The 13,342-nt window shown below is 41.7% G+C and overlaps 1 protein-coding gene across 2 annotated transcripts in view; it reads left to right on the top strand.

The window, feature by feature from the left end:
• The window catches only part of REC114 (REC114 meiotic recombination protein), a 186,362-nt gene extending 173,028 nt beyond the window's left edge, over positions 1-13,334 (top strand). Inside the window, exons 4-6 of one of the 2 annotated variants that reach the window (XM_070430675.1) lie at positions 6,224-6,424; positions 10,555-10,623; positions 13,110-13,334. In XM_070430675.1, the coding sequence (XP_070286776.1) occupies positions 6,224-6,424; positions 10,555-10,623; positions 13,110-13,274 (435 nt within the window). In that variant the 3' untranslated portion in view covers positions 13,275-13,334. The remainder of the gene's footprint in view (positions 1-6,223; positions 6,425-10,554; positions 10,624-13,109) is intronic. The other variant, XM_070430686.1, reaches the window with a different exon arrangement.
• Positions 13,335-13,342: the final 8 nt, after the last annotated feature.

Genomic DNA, 13,342 nt, shown 5'->3' with positions numbered 1-13,342 from the left:
ATGGTACTACAGCTCTATTTCATTTCCATTCAAGGAAGGCCAACTTCATCAGTTCATTTCCTATATAGCTCTCTATCTCCCACAACCCCTAGGAGATGTCTACTTCTGTCTCATGGACCAGAAGAAAACATTGTAATCAGGCCATCCCACATGGTAAAATGAGTGTTTGGCTTTTCTAGCCTGAGCTGTGGATTGGCTCATGGCACTGAACAGTGTCTGCCATGTAGATACTTACAAATTTGGGATTATAGGATATAGAGTGCTTTGTATCCTGCTCTCTTGTCATGTAACATTTATATCAGAAGCATTATGCCAAGTCATTTTTTTTTAGTCTTTGAAAATATGATTTTTCATGGCTACATAGCATCTTTTTGTTTGGATGCACCATGATTCAATTAACAAATTCTTAACTTTTCACTGTTATAAATAAGTTTTGATTGTCATAAGAATTTATTTACAGTGTTCTTGAGATAGAAGTCCTAGAAATTTGAATATTTACTTAGTAAATTTTCCCTCCAGATAAATTGTCCACTTCTACAGCAGTAGCAATCCTATCTAATAAAGAGGTAATATGCAAATTGACCATCACTCCAACATACAAGATGGCCAGCAGGGGAGAGCAGTTGGGAGGGACCAGGCCGGCAAAGGAGGACAGTTAGGGGCGACCAGGCCAGCAGGAGAGGGCAGTTAGGGGCGACCAGGCCTGCAGGGGAGGACAGTTAGGGGCAACCAGGACGGCAAAGGAGGACAGTTAGGGGTGACCGGGCCAGCAGGGGAGGGCAGTTAGGGGTGACCAGGCCGGCAGGGGAGGGCAGTTAGGATCGATCGGGCCAGCAGGGGAGCAGTTAGGCATCGATCAGGCTGAAAGGGGAGTGGTTAGGGGGTGATCAGGCTGGCAGGCAGAAACGGTTAGGGGCAATCAGGCAGGCAGGCAGGCGAGCAGTTGGGAGCCAGCAGTACTGGATTATGAGAGGGATGTCCCAGATTGGAGAGGGTGCAGGCTGGGCTGAGGGACACACACACACACCCCTGTGCATGAATTTCGTGCACCAGGCCTCTAGTCTATAAGAATGCTTGTTTATCCAAATCCTTTCCAATAGAGTGATACAGTTTACATTTAAAAACTTGTTTCCAATTTGATAGGCTAAACTGAGCATGTTCCTTTAATTTGCATTTCTTTGGTAACTAATGAGAATAAACATTTTTTTGTGTTTGTTAGTTATCCATATCTCGTCTGTGAATTGCCTGCCTACTGCTTTTGCCTAACTTTCCTCTTCAGAGTATTTAGATACTATCTGTAGGGAGATTGCATGTTATGGATGTGTATAGATTACATGTTACATAGAAATATATATTTATGTAATTTGTGCAGCTAAATAATTTTCTACATAATATTTATGTATATATCATGTAATATATAGATTTTTAAATATTTAAGGTTAGGAAATTTTTGCCTGGTGTTATATGAGTGGTACTCTTTATCCCAGATATATTTCTAGCTGCTTATTATTGGATTTTTTCTGTATTATTTAGCTTCCTTACTAAATTTTTATTAACTCTGATAATTTATTAATTTCTAGGAAAGTAATTTTGTAATTTACAATGATAATTTTTTTTATTTCCAGTAGTTTATGCATATTACTTTTCTCACCTTACTGAATTACCTAGACCTTCCAGAACACTGTAGTTATATGGTTAGTGTCATCCTTGACATCTTGCTGACCTGAATGAGCAGAAACATTTAGACATTAAGAACATTTCTTGCTGTTGATTGGATATTCTTTACCATGTAAGGGAGATATTCTTTCAGTTATAGTTTACTAGAGGTCTGGTGCATGAAATTCGTGCACGGGTAGGGTCCCTAGGCCTGGCCGGCAATCAGGGCCCATCTGTGGGGCGACCGGCAGGGTGATCAGGGGGCCCCCCTGCTGGTACCCGCCTTGGCTGGCCTGGCACCGACCGCTCACCGGACCCACCCCCTGCTGCCACTGCCAGTCCAGTCAGGCCCTGTGGGCTGGGGGCAGCTTCTGCATTGAGTGTCTGGCTCCTGGTGGTCAGTGTGCATCATAGTGACCGGTCGTTCCACCAGTCATTCCACCATTCAGTCAATTTGCATATTAGGCTTTTATTGTATAGGATTTGCTAATACTTTCATCAGGATTACATATTAAATTTTATTCAAAGCTTTTTGACACCTATCAAAATATTGTTTTTTACTTTGGTTTATTGACTTTATCCTATATAATAAAAGGCTAATATGCAAATCGACCGAACGGCAGAATGACCGGTCGCTATGTTGTGCACTGATCACCAGGGGGCAGGTGCTCAACACAGGAGCTGCCCCCTGGTGGTTAGTGCTCTCCAACAGGGGGAGTGCTGCTCACCCAGAAGCCCTGAGCTGGGCTCACTGCTGGCAAGCACAGCGGCAGTGGTGGGAGCCTCTCCCGCCTCCGCAGCAGTGCTAAGGATGTCTGCCTGCCGGCTTAGGCCCATTTCGCATGGGGAGTGGGTCTAAGCCATCAGTCAGACATCCCCTGAGGGCTCCCAGACTGAGAGAGGGCGCAGGCCAAGCTGAGGGACCCCCCCCAAGTGCACGAATTTCATGCACTGGGCCTCTAGTATATTAATGTTGAACCAACAGATTCTTCTTTTTGCCTTACCTGGCAAAATGTATCTTTGGTGTTTCTTGCCTTGGGTAACTCCAGTTAGCCAGGTATTCTGTAATAAATGACGTTTGTTTAAATTGACAAAAGAAGTATTTTGAAATAAAATTTTCAATCTTTTAACAACAATTTAATATAACATAAATCCTGTGATAATAAAGATTATATTTCTTTTCTCTCTGGCTGAAATAAATAGTTTGTATAAATTCTGCCTATTTGTACTTCCTTTTGTCCAGGAATTTTGATCAGAATGGTCCTGGCAGATTGGCTAACAGTTGACACATAATTCCTTTTTCCATTGATTTTTAGAGAGAATGAAAGGGAGGGAGGGGGAGAGACAGAGAGAAAAAAACACAAGCATCAATGTGAGAGACACATTAATGGGTTGCATCCCTCAAGGCAGGGCAAGGAAGAACCTGTAACCCAGGTATACGCCCTTGATCAGGAATTGAGCCCTAGACCTTTCAGTATACAAGCCAACGTTCTAACCACTGAGCACACCAGCAGGGTCATAAAACCCTTTCTGAAGGGACTTTGTTTCAAAGGAATAAACCCAAACCATTGTTATCTTTACTTCTCACCCTAGTTAACTCTCTGAAGAATTTTTTTTTTATGATTTTTGTCTAGTCTAGCTTTGGTTTCAAAGCAAAGGATCAAAGAAAAGCTTAGGTCCCTTTTCTGGTTAAGTCCTTTCTCTCTCCCCTGCCCTCCATTTCCTATAATAGAGTAATTCACTACTCAAGGTGGGAAACTGCTCCATTTGGGGCTTTAGTGGTGATGGGAAACTTATAGATCTGAGTGACTAACCTAAAACCAGAGGGAAAACCCCCACTGAGGCCCCTGATGCCTCCGGGGCTCCTCCTGTGTGGTGCTAGCTGGGCCCTGTGCCTTCTGTGTGCAGAGACTGGAATGTCAGCTGTACAGCCTGTGGCTTCAGGCTCCATGTGCAGAGTCAGAATTTGGGGGAAACCTGACTTTCTTGTGAGTACACGAAGATAGTGTGAAGAGACAAGCACTTATCCTTAACTTCTGTTTCTTTAAGGAGTCTGTATAAAAGAGGATTTTCTATTAGTTGTAATAACTTGAAATTAAGTGTTTGAAGTAGGGTGAGAACATTTAACATGTAAGTCACCACTTAACATATACTAGTAGTAACTTTTAGCTAATCGCATAGAAACTGAGACTAGCCCTGGGCGGTTTGGTTTAGCTTGAGGACTGAAGGATCCCGGGTTTGATGCCGGTCAAGGGCATGTACCTCCACTGCAGGCTCAATCCCCAGCCCTAGTCTGGGTGCATGTGGGAGGCAACCAGTCGATGTGTCTCTCTCACATCGATGTTTCTCTCTGTCTCTCCCCCTCCCTTCCACTCTCTCTAAAAATAAATGGGAAAAATACCCTTGGATGAGGATTAGAAAAAAAGAAAAATAAAGAAACTGAGACTATACATACCACTTTCCCTCTAAGCAAAGGGAAGCACTCACTAGAAGACCCTGAAGTAAATAAAAGTGATATGACAAGGATCACTTAGAATATATTAGAATGTTTCTTTTTCACATTTTTTCATGGCTGTTACTATATATTTGAAAACTTTCCATTTTACAGCAAGTGAATTGAAAAGTCTTTTTGACTTTTTATCATGGCATAAAAAGAAATCTCATCAAGATTTTCAACCTAGAAATCTTTTTTGTTAACCCAGTGGCAGGTTTTCCATTGTACTATCCCATAGTACTGAGGATGTGGTGGAGATGTAACTCATTTTCAGATTTTTCCTGATGTACCTGGTTTACCTTGGGTCCTCATGCCGTAAAGTGGTGCTTATGGCTGCAGATGATAAACTCGAATTCTACCTGAGAATTTTACAGAAGGAAACATGCCGAGGCTTCAGTCAGGCTATCAGACATGAAGCCTCCCTCTCATTCCCTGGAACTCTATTCCCTGTATGTTCTAATATATTATACCCTAATATAATCTAGGGTGAATGCTCCCTTAGCCATACATACCTCTTTCCCTCTAAGCAAAGGGAAGCACTCACTAGAAGACCCTGCAGTAAATAAAAGTGATATGACAAGGGTCACTTAGAATATATTGGAATGTCTCTTTTTCCTATTTTTTCATTGTTGGAGGGGTAATGGTTAACAGCTTACTTTTATACTTAGGGGGGAAATTACATGAATTAAAAAATGAAGAGAACCCAGCAATGGCAGTAAAGGGGTTGCAGGTCTATTCTGAATGTGACAGCTGACCATGCCAAGAGTTTTCTGTAACCTAAATACAGGGCTTTGCTTCATGGCTTCATCTAAACATTTAAATAGTGGGATTGTGAAGTGGAGAATCAGGGGGTTTTTGCTTACAGGAATTTACAGAATTTGGCTGATTGTGGTTACATTTTCCAGTTAGCAGTGTGATTTATGGATTTAATCAATGGAAAGTGTTGTCACTAAGTTAGCATCTGAATTTCTTCCCAGAAGAAATTGAATAAAAGTTCACAATACAGACGATCCCATTTGGGGTGACTTTTATGCAAGTTGACTTCTCTAAAATGGGCAAAATATTAGACTAGAAAAGAGGAAACTACTTCTCTTAAAATAATGGGTTTTTGTGGTTGCTATTGTTAAAATTTAAAATATATATATTTTTTATTGATTTTTTTACAGAGAGGAAGGGAGAGGGATGGAGAGTCAGAAACATCGATGAGAGAGAAACATCAATTCAGCTGCCTCCTGCACACTCCCCACTGGGGATGTGCCCACAACCAAGGTACATGCCCTTGACCAGAATCGAACCAGGGACCCTTCAGTCTGCAGGCTGACGCTCTATCCACCGAGCCAAACCAGTTAGGCCTAATTTTTTAGCTCACAATCAAATAAAGTTGATGTAGTTGTCAGATTCAAAAAATTTTAATTGCATTTCTCTCAAATTTGCTTATTTGCCAAGGGATGTAAGTCATATAGCAGATTAAAGGCAACATGTGATTCTGTGTGGTTTGAGGGTAGGAACCTGGCCTCTGAAGAGATAAAGGATACTACAGATCACTGACATGGCACACATCAGCGTTTAGCATCAGTCTGTCTGTCCCATTCCCTAGTCTTGTTTTTCAGATTCATTGACTTGTTTAACATGGCATTTACCTGGTTTGTTCTTTTATATACTCAGCTTAAAAAAATTTTTGTTGAGGAAGGAATATGCTGTATTATCTTCACTGATTTTTACTTCAGGAATTAAAAGCTATCTAATCTTTGTTCCAAAGTAAGATAAGACACTGATCTTTTACTGCAGTCAGTATGTCACCTCCTGGTCTGTATGAGATGGGCTTTTCCATTTTCACTAATATCTGTTCCCTGAAGGAAATGAATTTTAGTAAGAGGAACAGCTCCCAAAAGTGGGCAGACAACTGGTTATTAGCTTTTCTATACCCACATCAACAATCTAGGGTGAATGCTCCCTTGTCTGTACCTCTTTCCCTCTGAGCAAAGGGAAGCGCTCACTAGAAGACCCTGCAGTAAGTAAAAGTACAGTGATATGACAAGGGTCTCTTAGAATAACTTTCTATTTGTCAAACAGACCAAGAGTCGCATGTTCCGGGTACAGTTCAGTGGAGAGTCCAAGCAGCAGGCGCTGGAGCACTGCAGCAGCTGTGTGCAGAGCCTGGCCCAGTACATAACCGTGCAGGTGCCGGACGGGAACAGCTGGGATCCTGGCCCACTGAGAGCAGGTGGAAGCGGCGGGGAGGGCTGTGCGCCAAGCATCCCACTGCAGCACCCAGTAAGTAGGACGGTGTTGGCTGTACAAGAAACCTGGCAGGTCATACTCTCTGGGGGCCAGAATGACAGTGGAATTTGTCAAATCCATCAGGTTTGCAGGTTAAAAAATATCTAATGTTGAGTGACATTTAAATCGAAGGTTGATTTTTCATTGTAGCTACCTATAATCCTAGCAATTAGATTGGGAGGGGTCTCAGCTGCATTCTGGATGTCACTCTGGAACACTGGTAATCAGAGTGTGGTCCATAGATCCCTCCCTAAGACCTTTTCGGGGATCCACAAAGTGCAAGTTATTTTTGTAATAATATTAAGACATTATTTGCCCTTTTCACTTTGCCAGTATTTACATTAATGGGACAAAAGTATTGTGAGCAAAACTGTGGTCACCTTAGCACAAATCCAGGCAGTGGTACCTAACTGCACCACATTCTCTCCCATCACTGGCAGTGAGAACACGCACAGATGGGTTCATCCTAAAGCACGACACTGTTTCAAGGGACAGCACTTGTGTGACTGTGCAGGGAGTAAACTAGCCTTTCTTAGGGGAACACCATCATTGCTGGGTATATGGTGGACATTTTCTCAAAAATGAATAGAGTGAGCCTGTCATTTCAGGAAAACAATTGATAGTATTTATTAACTGATAAAATAAGCTTTTCAGGTGAAAATTCGAGTCTTGGATAACTTAGCTATTTGAGCTTCACAGCTCCTAACCCAGAAGACATTTTTGTTTTGTAATGGGATTTCTTTTTATAATTGCATGATAAAGTACTTCAACATTTGGAAGAACTGTACAGTTCAGTGAACCAATATTTTCCAAATGACCAAATGCATATAGTGCTAAAAAATCACGCATGGGTAAAGGATCTATTCTAAGTGCAAGATAGATCAGTGGGTTTTAGTATAACAGAACTCATTGCTGTGATTTTAGACTGTGTGTTGCAACTACTAGTAACCTTTAAGAAACTATCACTTGTTGAATTTTAGTCATATTAAAGAATGTCCACAATTATCTGAAAAGGCTATTTTAAAACATGTCTGCCTTTTCCATCTACATATCTATGTGAAGCCAGATTTTCTTCATGTACTTCAACCAAAGACACACGTGTCAGCAGACTGAAAGCAGACATAGGCAGGTCCAGCTGTCTTCCAGAGCTAGACATTAATGAGGCTTGCAAAAATCATTAGTTTGTTTTAGGAAATAGTTTTTTCATTTAAATGTTTTTAATACTAACAAACAATGCATTCATTATTTTTAAACAAGTTAATCAATATTTAAAATTGTTTTAATTGTTGACATAAACATTAGATGTAACTCAAACAAAAGCTGTTTGAGGGCCTCTGATTTTACTAGTAAGTGTGTAAAGCGATCTTGTGATCGAAAGCTTGAGCATCGCTGTTACAGACTTTCTCCCTGGAGAACACTGTCCCAGACACTGTTGGAATAAGATCTACCTCTATTCTAGGGATGAAATTTCAGCTTCAAGCTTGGGGGTTTTTTTTCTGAGAAATAATTTTGCAAACATGACTTTCCAAAACTTTATCCTGTTAGTTCCCCTTAGACTCACTGGACTGAAACAATTCATTTCTGCTGGTTTATCACTAAATCCTTATCATTCATAATTTATCTAGGGTGAATATTTGTCAGCCTTTTCGTTAAGGATGTGCTGTATGACTCCCTCTCAGATATGTAGTTTACTGAGTCAGATTTTGGTTTTAGAATTCTTTCCCTTTATTTGTTTCTGCATGATCTTTTCTGTGATGTTGTCAATGCTAAAACTGCTTTTCTCACAAACCGTGGATCTAGTTTCAAACATTGTGCCTCATCAGCTCCTGTTGTGTTAAGAATCCCCTCCCTACAAGTAGGATGGAGTGGTTTGTTATAAAGTGCTTTATTACTTATGATCCCTTGCCCTTTAAATAGATTTCCTTTTGTGTCAATAGATTTCATTGACCAGTCATTAGATTCAGATTACAGTACCCAGTGCATGGGCTATAACCGGAACCAAATAGGGTCCCAGAATTTGGGAACTAGGTCTGGAATGCCTTATAAAAGTGATGAAGACAAATCAGGCTACACTATTATACTATCTAATAAAAGAGTAATATGCAAATTAACCATCACTCCATGACAAAGATGGCAGCACCCCTAGCGGCCGGGGCAGGACGCTGGTGGTATTGCCCTGGTAACATGAGCCCAGCGTCTGCGCCCCAGCTGTGCGAAGGGAGAGGAGGGGCCTCTGGCCAGAGGCCGGGGTGAGGGACGCTGGCGTTGTTGCAGGCCAGGCTGAGGGACCGACCCCTCCCTCGTACATGAATTTCATGCACCGGGCTTCTAGTCTGAATATAAAGATAAAGCATCACTGTAACATGCAGTGACAGAAGCAGGCTGGGCTGTGAGCCCCAGCAGCAGGAGACTCCGGGGCTCGGATTTTAAAGGCTGGTCCAAATATCTAGGTAGAAACATCCCCAAAGTAGCTGGAACTATTTCGTGTATTTCTTCAATTCTCTATTCGGGGACCTCTGAGCTGTCGTTTGGTGATCTGAGTAGACGCCAGTACGATGCTGTGCAAAGACTATAGGTTTTGAAATAAAAATGAATCTAGGTTTGAATCATAGCTGCGTGATCTGATCTCATGTAAGTCACTGAACCTCATCTGTAAAATGGGAGAGTTGAAATGCTCTATCTATAGAAAGCACCTAGTATGCTACCTGTCAGTATCTAAATAACATTTCCATGATTACTATTATTGTTAGTACTCTTCCCTTTCAGATCTGCCTTCCTCTGTAAATGAACACATTAGCATCCTGGTCGGTTACCAAGGGTCAGCACTGAGTCAACAGGGTCGTGGTAAGATAGTCAGCTGCAGAGAAGGCAAGAGAAAGCCACGGGTCGCTTCAACAGAGTGCAGATCCTTGTAGCTTGCCTAAAGATGCCTGGTTCGTTGAGTCCCTTCACTTTTTGTTCCATTTTGATTTTAGTGATCTTTAGTTTCTATTTGTTCTTTCCTTCCTCTCTGTTCCTCCGAAGTTCTTGATGCTTCCAGATCTACTTTCCTACTAACACCTAGCTTCCTTATGGGACAGGAAACAAAATTTGGCACCTCTGACTTCTGGCAGCCAGAACATGCCGGTGATAGGCAGAGGTGCCTTCCAGAGAGGTCCTTGCTTTCTCTATGACACCACCAGCTCACACCTGCGGTGGGAACACCTGTCTGGAGATGAGCACTGCAACAGCCACAGGATCCAGAGCCAGACCTGCAGACCTGTGGCTAGGAGGTTGGAGTGGAGGGGCTCTCGTACATTCTAGGTGGAAGCAGCCCTCACAGCTTGTTATGCCTACAGCCTCCTTCTCCATCTTGTTCATGGTGTCTGCTTGGAGCACGTCCCGGTGTGCCACCCAAGAACTGCCCCTCACATCATAGCCTCCTAAAGAAATGGCACACATTCTACACTTCAGCCCAGCACACCCCCTCTACTTCACTCCCTCCACTGTGAGCTTAAGTCCTAAGCTTGGCTCCTTTGCCTCAGGCCCAGCAATTCCTGGGTTGCATTCTAACCAGTTTTTCCTTGTTAGGTTCTCAATGGGCATGGGGTTCTTAAGGGCTGGACTACTCCCTTGTTCTTTGTGGCTCCCTTCCCTTTATCACCAGGGTCTAAGAACCCATTCCCTCAGAATGTCTAAAATGAAATTTTTTTTTAAAGCCCAGTTTTATTAAAAAAAACATTATCTTGTAATTATGGAATTTTTCTGCAGCGAATATGTATTACTTGAGTAATGATTATTAGGTAACAAATCATGATAATCCAAAACTGGGCAACATCTACTGCCTTCCAGTACCAGCCTGTGGCCCTGGGTCCCGGACTGGGCTTCTGCAGACAGAACACAGTGGTGTCAGACAGACACTGAGGAACCCCAGGTACAGGGCAGGGGCCCCTGATTTAAACTCTGTGCATATACCTCTACCGTGGTAAGTCAAGTAGCAGCCACTTGAAAGCAGGACAAACTACACCAACAGTGATTTCTCCTGATTTTTTTTCTCTGAACATGAGTTCATGTGTTTCCACTTCTTTAATGGCCTGTGGTGTTCATGAGTGTGTTCAGCTAAGCTGGCAGTTGTCTCATTGCAGTCACACCAGCGGCCGGAGCAGCAGCAGTGTGCCCCAGGAGGAAGGACCTCAGTGACCCAGTTAGCTCAGGTACAGCCTATTCCCATGTTCAGTTTTCTTGCCATGAAAACAGTGATCCTGAACATTTGAATCCCTCTGTCCACTCCCTTGTTCTAGAACACTAACCTGAAGTGTTACTATGGAAGAGGTTAGAAACAGACCCAGGCCATGTCTGTCTACCCTGTTGTGAGATTACCATGATGGCACATACTGAAGAGCTGCTCTCCTAAGGAAACACAGGAGTGGCCTACAGTGCTGGGCTTTAAATGTGTGATAAAGAATTTACCACTTTCCAAAAAAGAGGAATAAAGGGAAGAATTTTGGGAACTGTTTTAAGACAAATATCAATATGAATTTGTAGACAAATCATTGACGATTTCTGTATAAATTTTCAGTGCTAAGATTTCAGCTAGGATGTGTGGAAATCAGGAGGATTCAACTTTTCCCACCCACTTCCCCTCTCCCTTTGCAGTTCACTATGACCAGAGTCCTAAACCTGTTCCTTGGCCTCATTACCTGGTGTGTGCTCTGCTGGGAGCTCCCTGGGAACTGTCTGCTCACTGCGGTCCCAGCTGCAGGCTCTCAGGCCAACAGCTTACACTTTTCACAATTCTACGTGGAATCTGCCAATATTCAAGGATGAGTTTTCTTTTTAATGTATCAAACTGTTCTAAAAGTGGTATAAAAAAGAAAATATGAGTTTTTTTCCCACCTGGCTTACCACTAATTCAAAATAAATGGACAACCATAGAATAAAAAACTTTAGTAGTCTCTCTGACAGGAAAATGTAAAAGCCTCTTTGTCCAGCAGCAGGGCAGACTTCACGGTGCTGTTTGTAGCCTCATATTTGCATTGGGGTTAATAGTTAATTGAATCAAAGTGGCTAAGGACGGTAGAGACACAAAAACGCATGGAACAAGGCAGGGTGTGATATCCTTATTTAGGAAATGTCACCTGCTATAAAAGGTGTAACCTTATCCCAGTTTATTTACATAGTAGAAAAGAACCATGTATAAACCAGAAAAAGTGGGAGTTCAGATATGCTTCTTGTTTGCTCTCACCTTCTAGACAAGTCTTTCTAAGAATGTAAGTTGATAAAACTTTTTGGAAAGCAACTTAGCAACATAGATCAAATTTTATGCCTTATCTATTACCTATAATTATATTTCTGCTACCCAAACATACATGTAAGGATGCTGTTCACAGTGTTGCTTGTAGTAACAAAACTGGAAACAACATAAATGTTCACTTACAGGATACTGAGTGGTTAAAGTGTGAAATAACCACAGATGTGACAAAAATGCAGTCGATAGAATTGATGTATAAATATCCCTACCTATTGACATTGGAAAGATATTCATAGTACATTACATTTTTTAAAAGGCTACAAAAGCATCATGTATGACTTGATTTTTGTAGTAAACACTCACACACAATATGGAAGGAGATAAACTAACATGCTAACAGTCGCTCTTCCTGGAGAACAGGTCTTCATGTTACTTTCATTTTTCTTCTTTCTACTGTCAGGTAGTCTGCAAAGCTAGTTTCAATTTAGAAAAATAAATTTCTATTATAGATAGTTCCTAGAGAAGTGTCAGCTGATGCATACACACCAACCTTCCCATCCATAGAAAAGGCATAAAACCACCTACTTAACAAAATCCGTGTGAGGAGGAAAGGAGATGTAGGTGGACCCCAAGGTGGTGCCATCATCATCAGGTCAGTGGTGCCCTATCTTCTAAACTGCCAAGTACAGTCGGACTTTTATTTAAACTCTCCTAATTTAAATGTTAGCAACCTATTTACTCAACTGGTTTTAAAACACTGCAAGTTACCAAAAAAGATATACAGATGGAAAACAGGCATATAAAAAAGTGCTCAAATGATATGATTTCATTTATCTAAGGTATGGAGAATACAGATCAGTGGTTGCTGGGGGGTGGGGCTAAGGGTTTGACAACAAAGGTAGCAGCATGAAGGGATTTGGGGCGGGTAGGGGGGTAATGGAAATGTTCTGTCTTGACTGCCCTCATAGTTATATGCCTTTCTGAGTTTGTCCACCCTTGTGGTCAGGACCAGAAAGAGACATGGGGCTTTTGGACGGTCAGTTTGTGGCCGCTCTTTATTACCTTCAGAACCTGTTTTCAAATGAACTGCTCTCACCCATTCCCCCAAAGTGAGGTGGGAATGACAAATTAAGCTAGTGGAGTTCATTCACTGATAGGTTTCTTATCAATCCACAAAAGGTTACCAGCACAGTATTCTTTATTAAAACAGGGTCTTAAATTTGCAAATCATGTCATTAATATACTTCATATAGCTAAGGATACAAGTTTATCTCACTTCTTATGTATATTAAGAAACATTAAGTAAAGGAACCCTGTAAAGCTAATTATAATTAACACTCATTTTTGGTGTGTATTTCCCTAATCTTTCCTTAAGGCAGTTTTTCTGTTATTCACGCTGTTGCTTTCGCCTGTAATCTCTAATAAACCACTCTTCTGGAATTCCCATAGTCTCTCCTGGCGTCAGAGGAGCTGCCCCTTGTCCACAAACAATCTGCGTGGAATGCTGAAGAGTTAGGCTCCTTTCTCCGTTTCTGCCTCATGGATCAGAATTTCCCAGCATTTGTGGAAGAGGTAGAAAAGGAACTAAAAAAACTGACAGGGTTGAGAAATTGACACTCCGTGTACATATAGAACTAAGAAACTTGAAAGCATTGAAAAATGCTTCCTCCTTAAGACTAGAA

This window comes from Myotis yumanensis, unplaced genomic scaffold (assembly GCF_028538775.1).
Source record: "Myotis yumanensis isolate MYYU_CA2020_CCGP unplaced genomic scaffold, mMyoYum1.0.hap1 SCAF_1, whole genome shotgun sequence".
Classification (NCBI taxonomy): domain Eukaryota; kingdom Metazoa; phylum Chordata; class Mammalia; order Chiroptera; family Vespertilionidae; genus Myotis; species Myotis yumanensis.
This window is presented reverse-complemented; position numbering and strand designations above follow the sequence as displayed.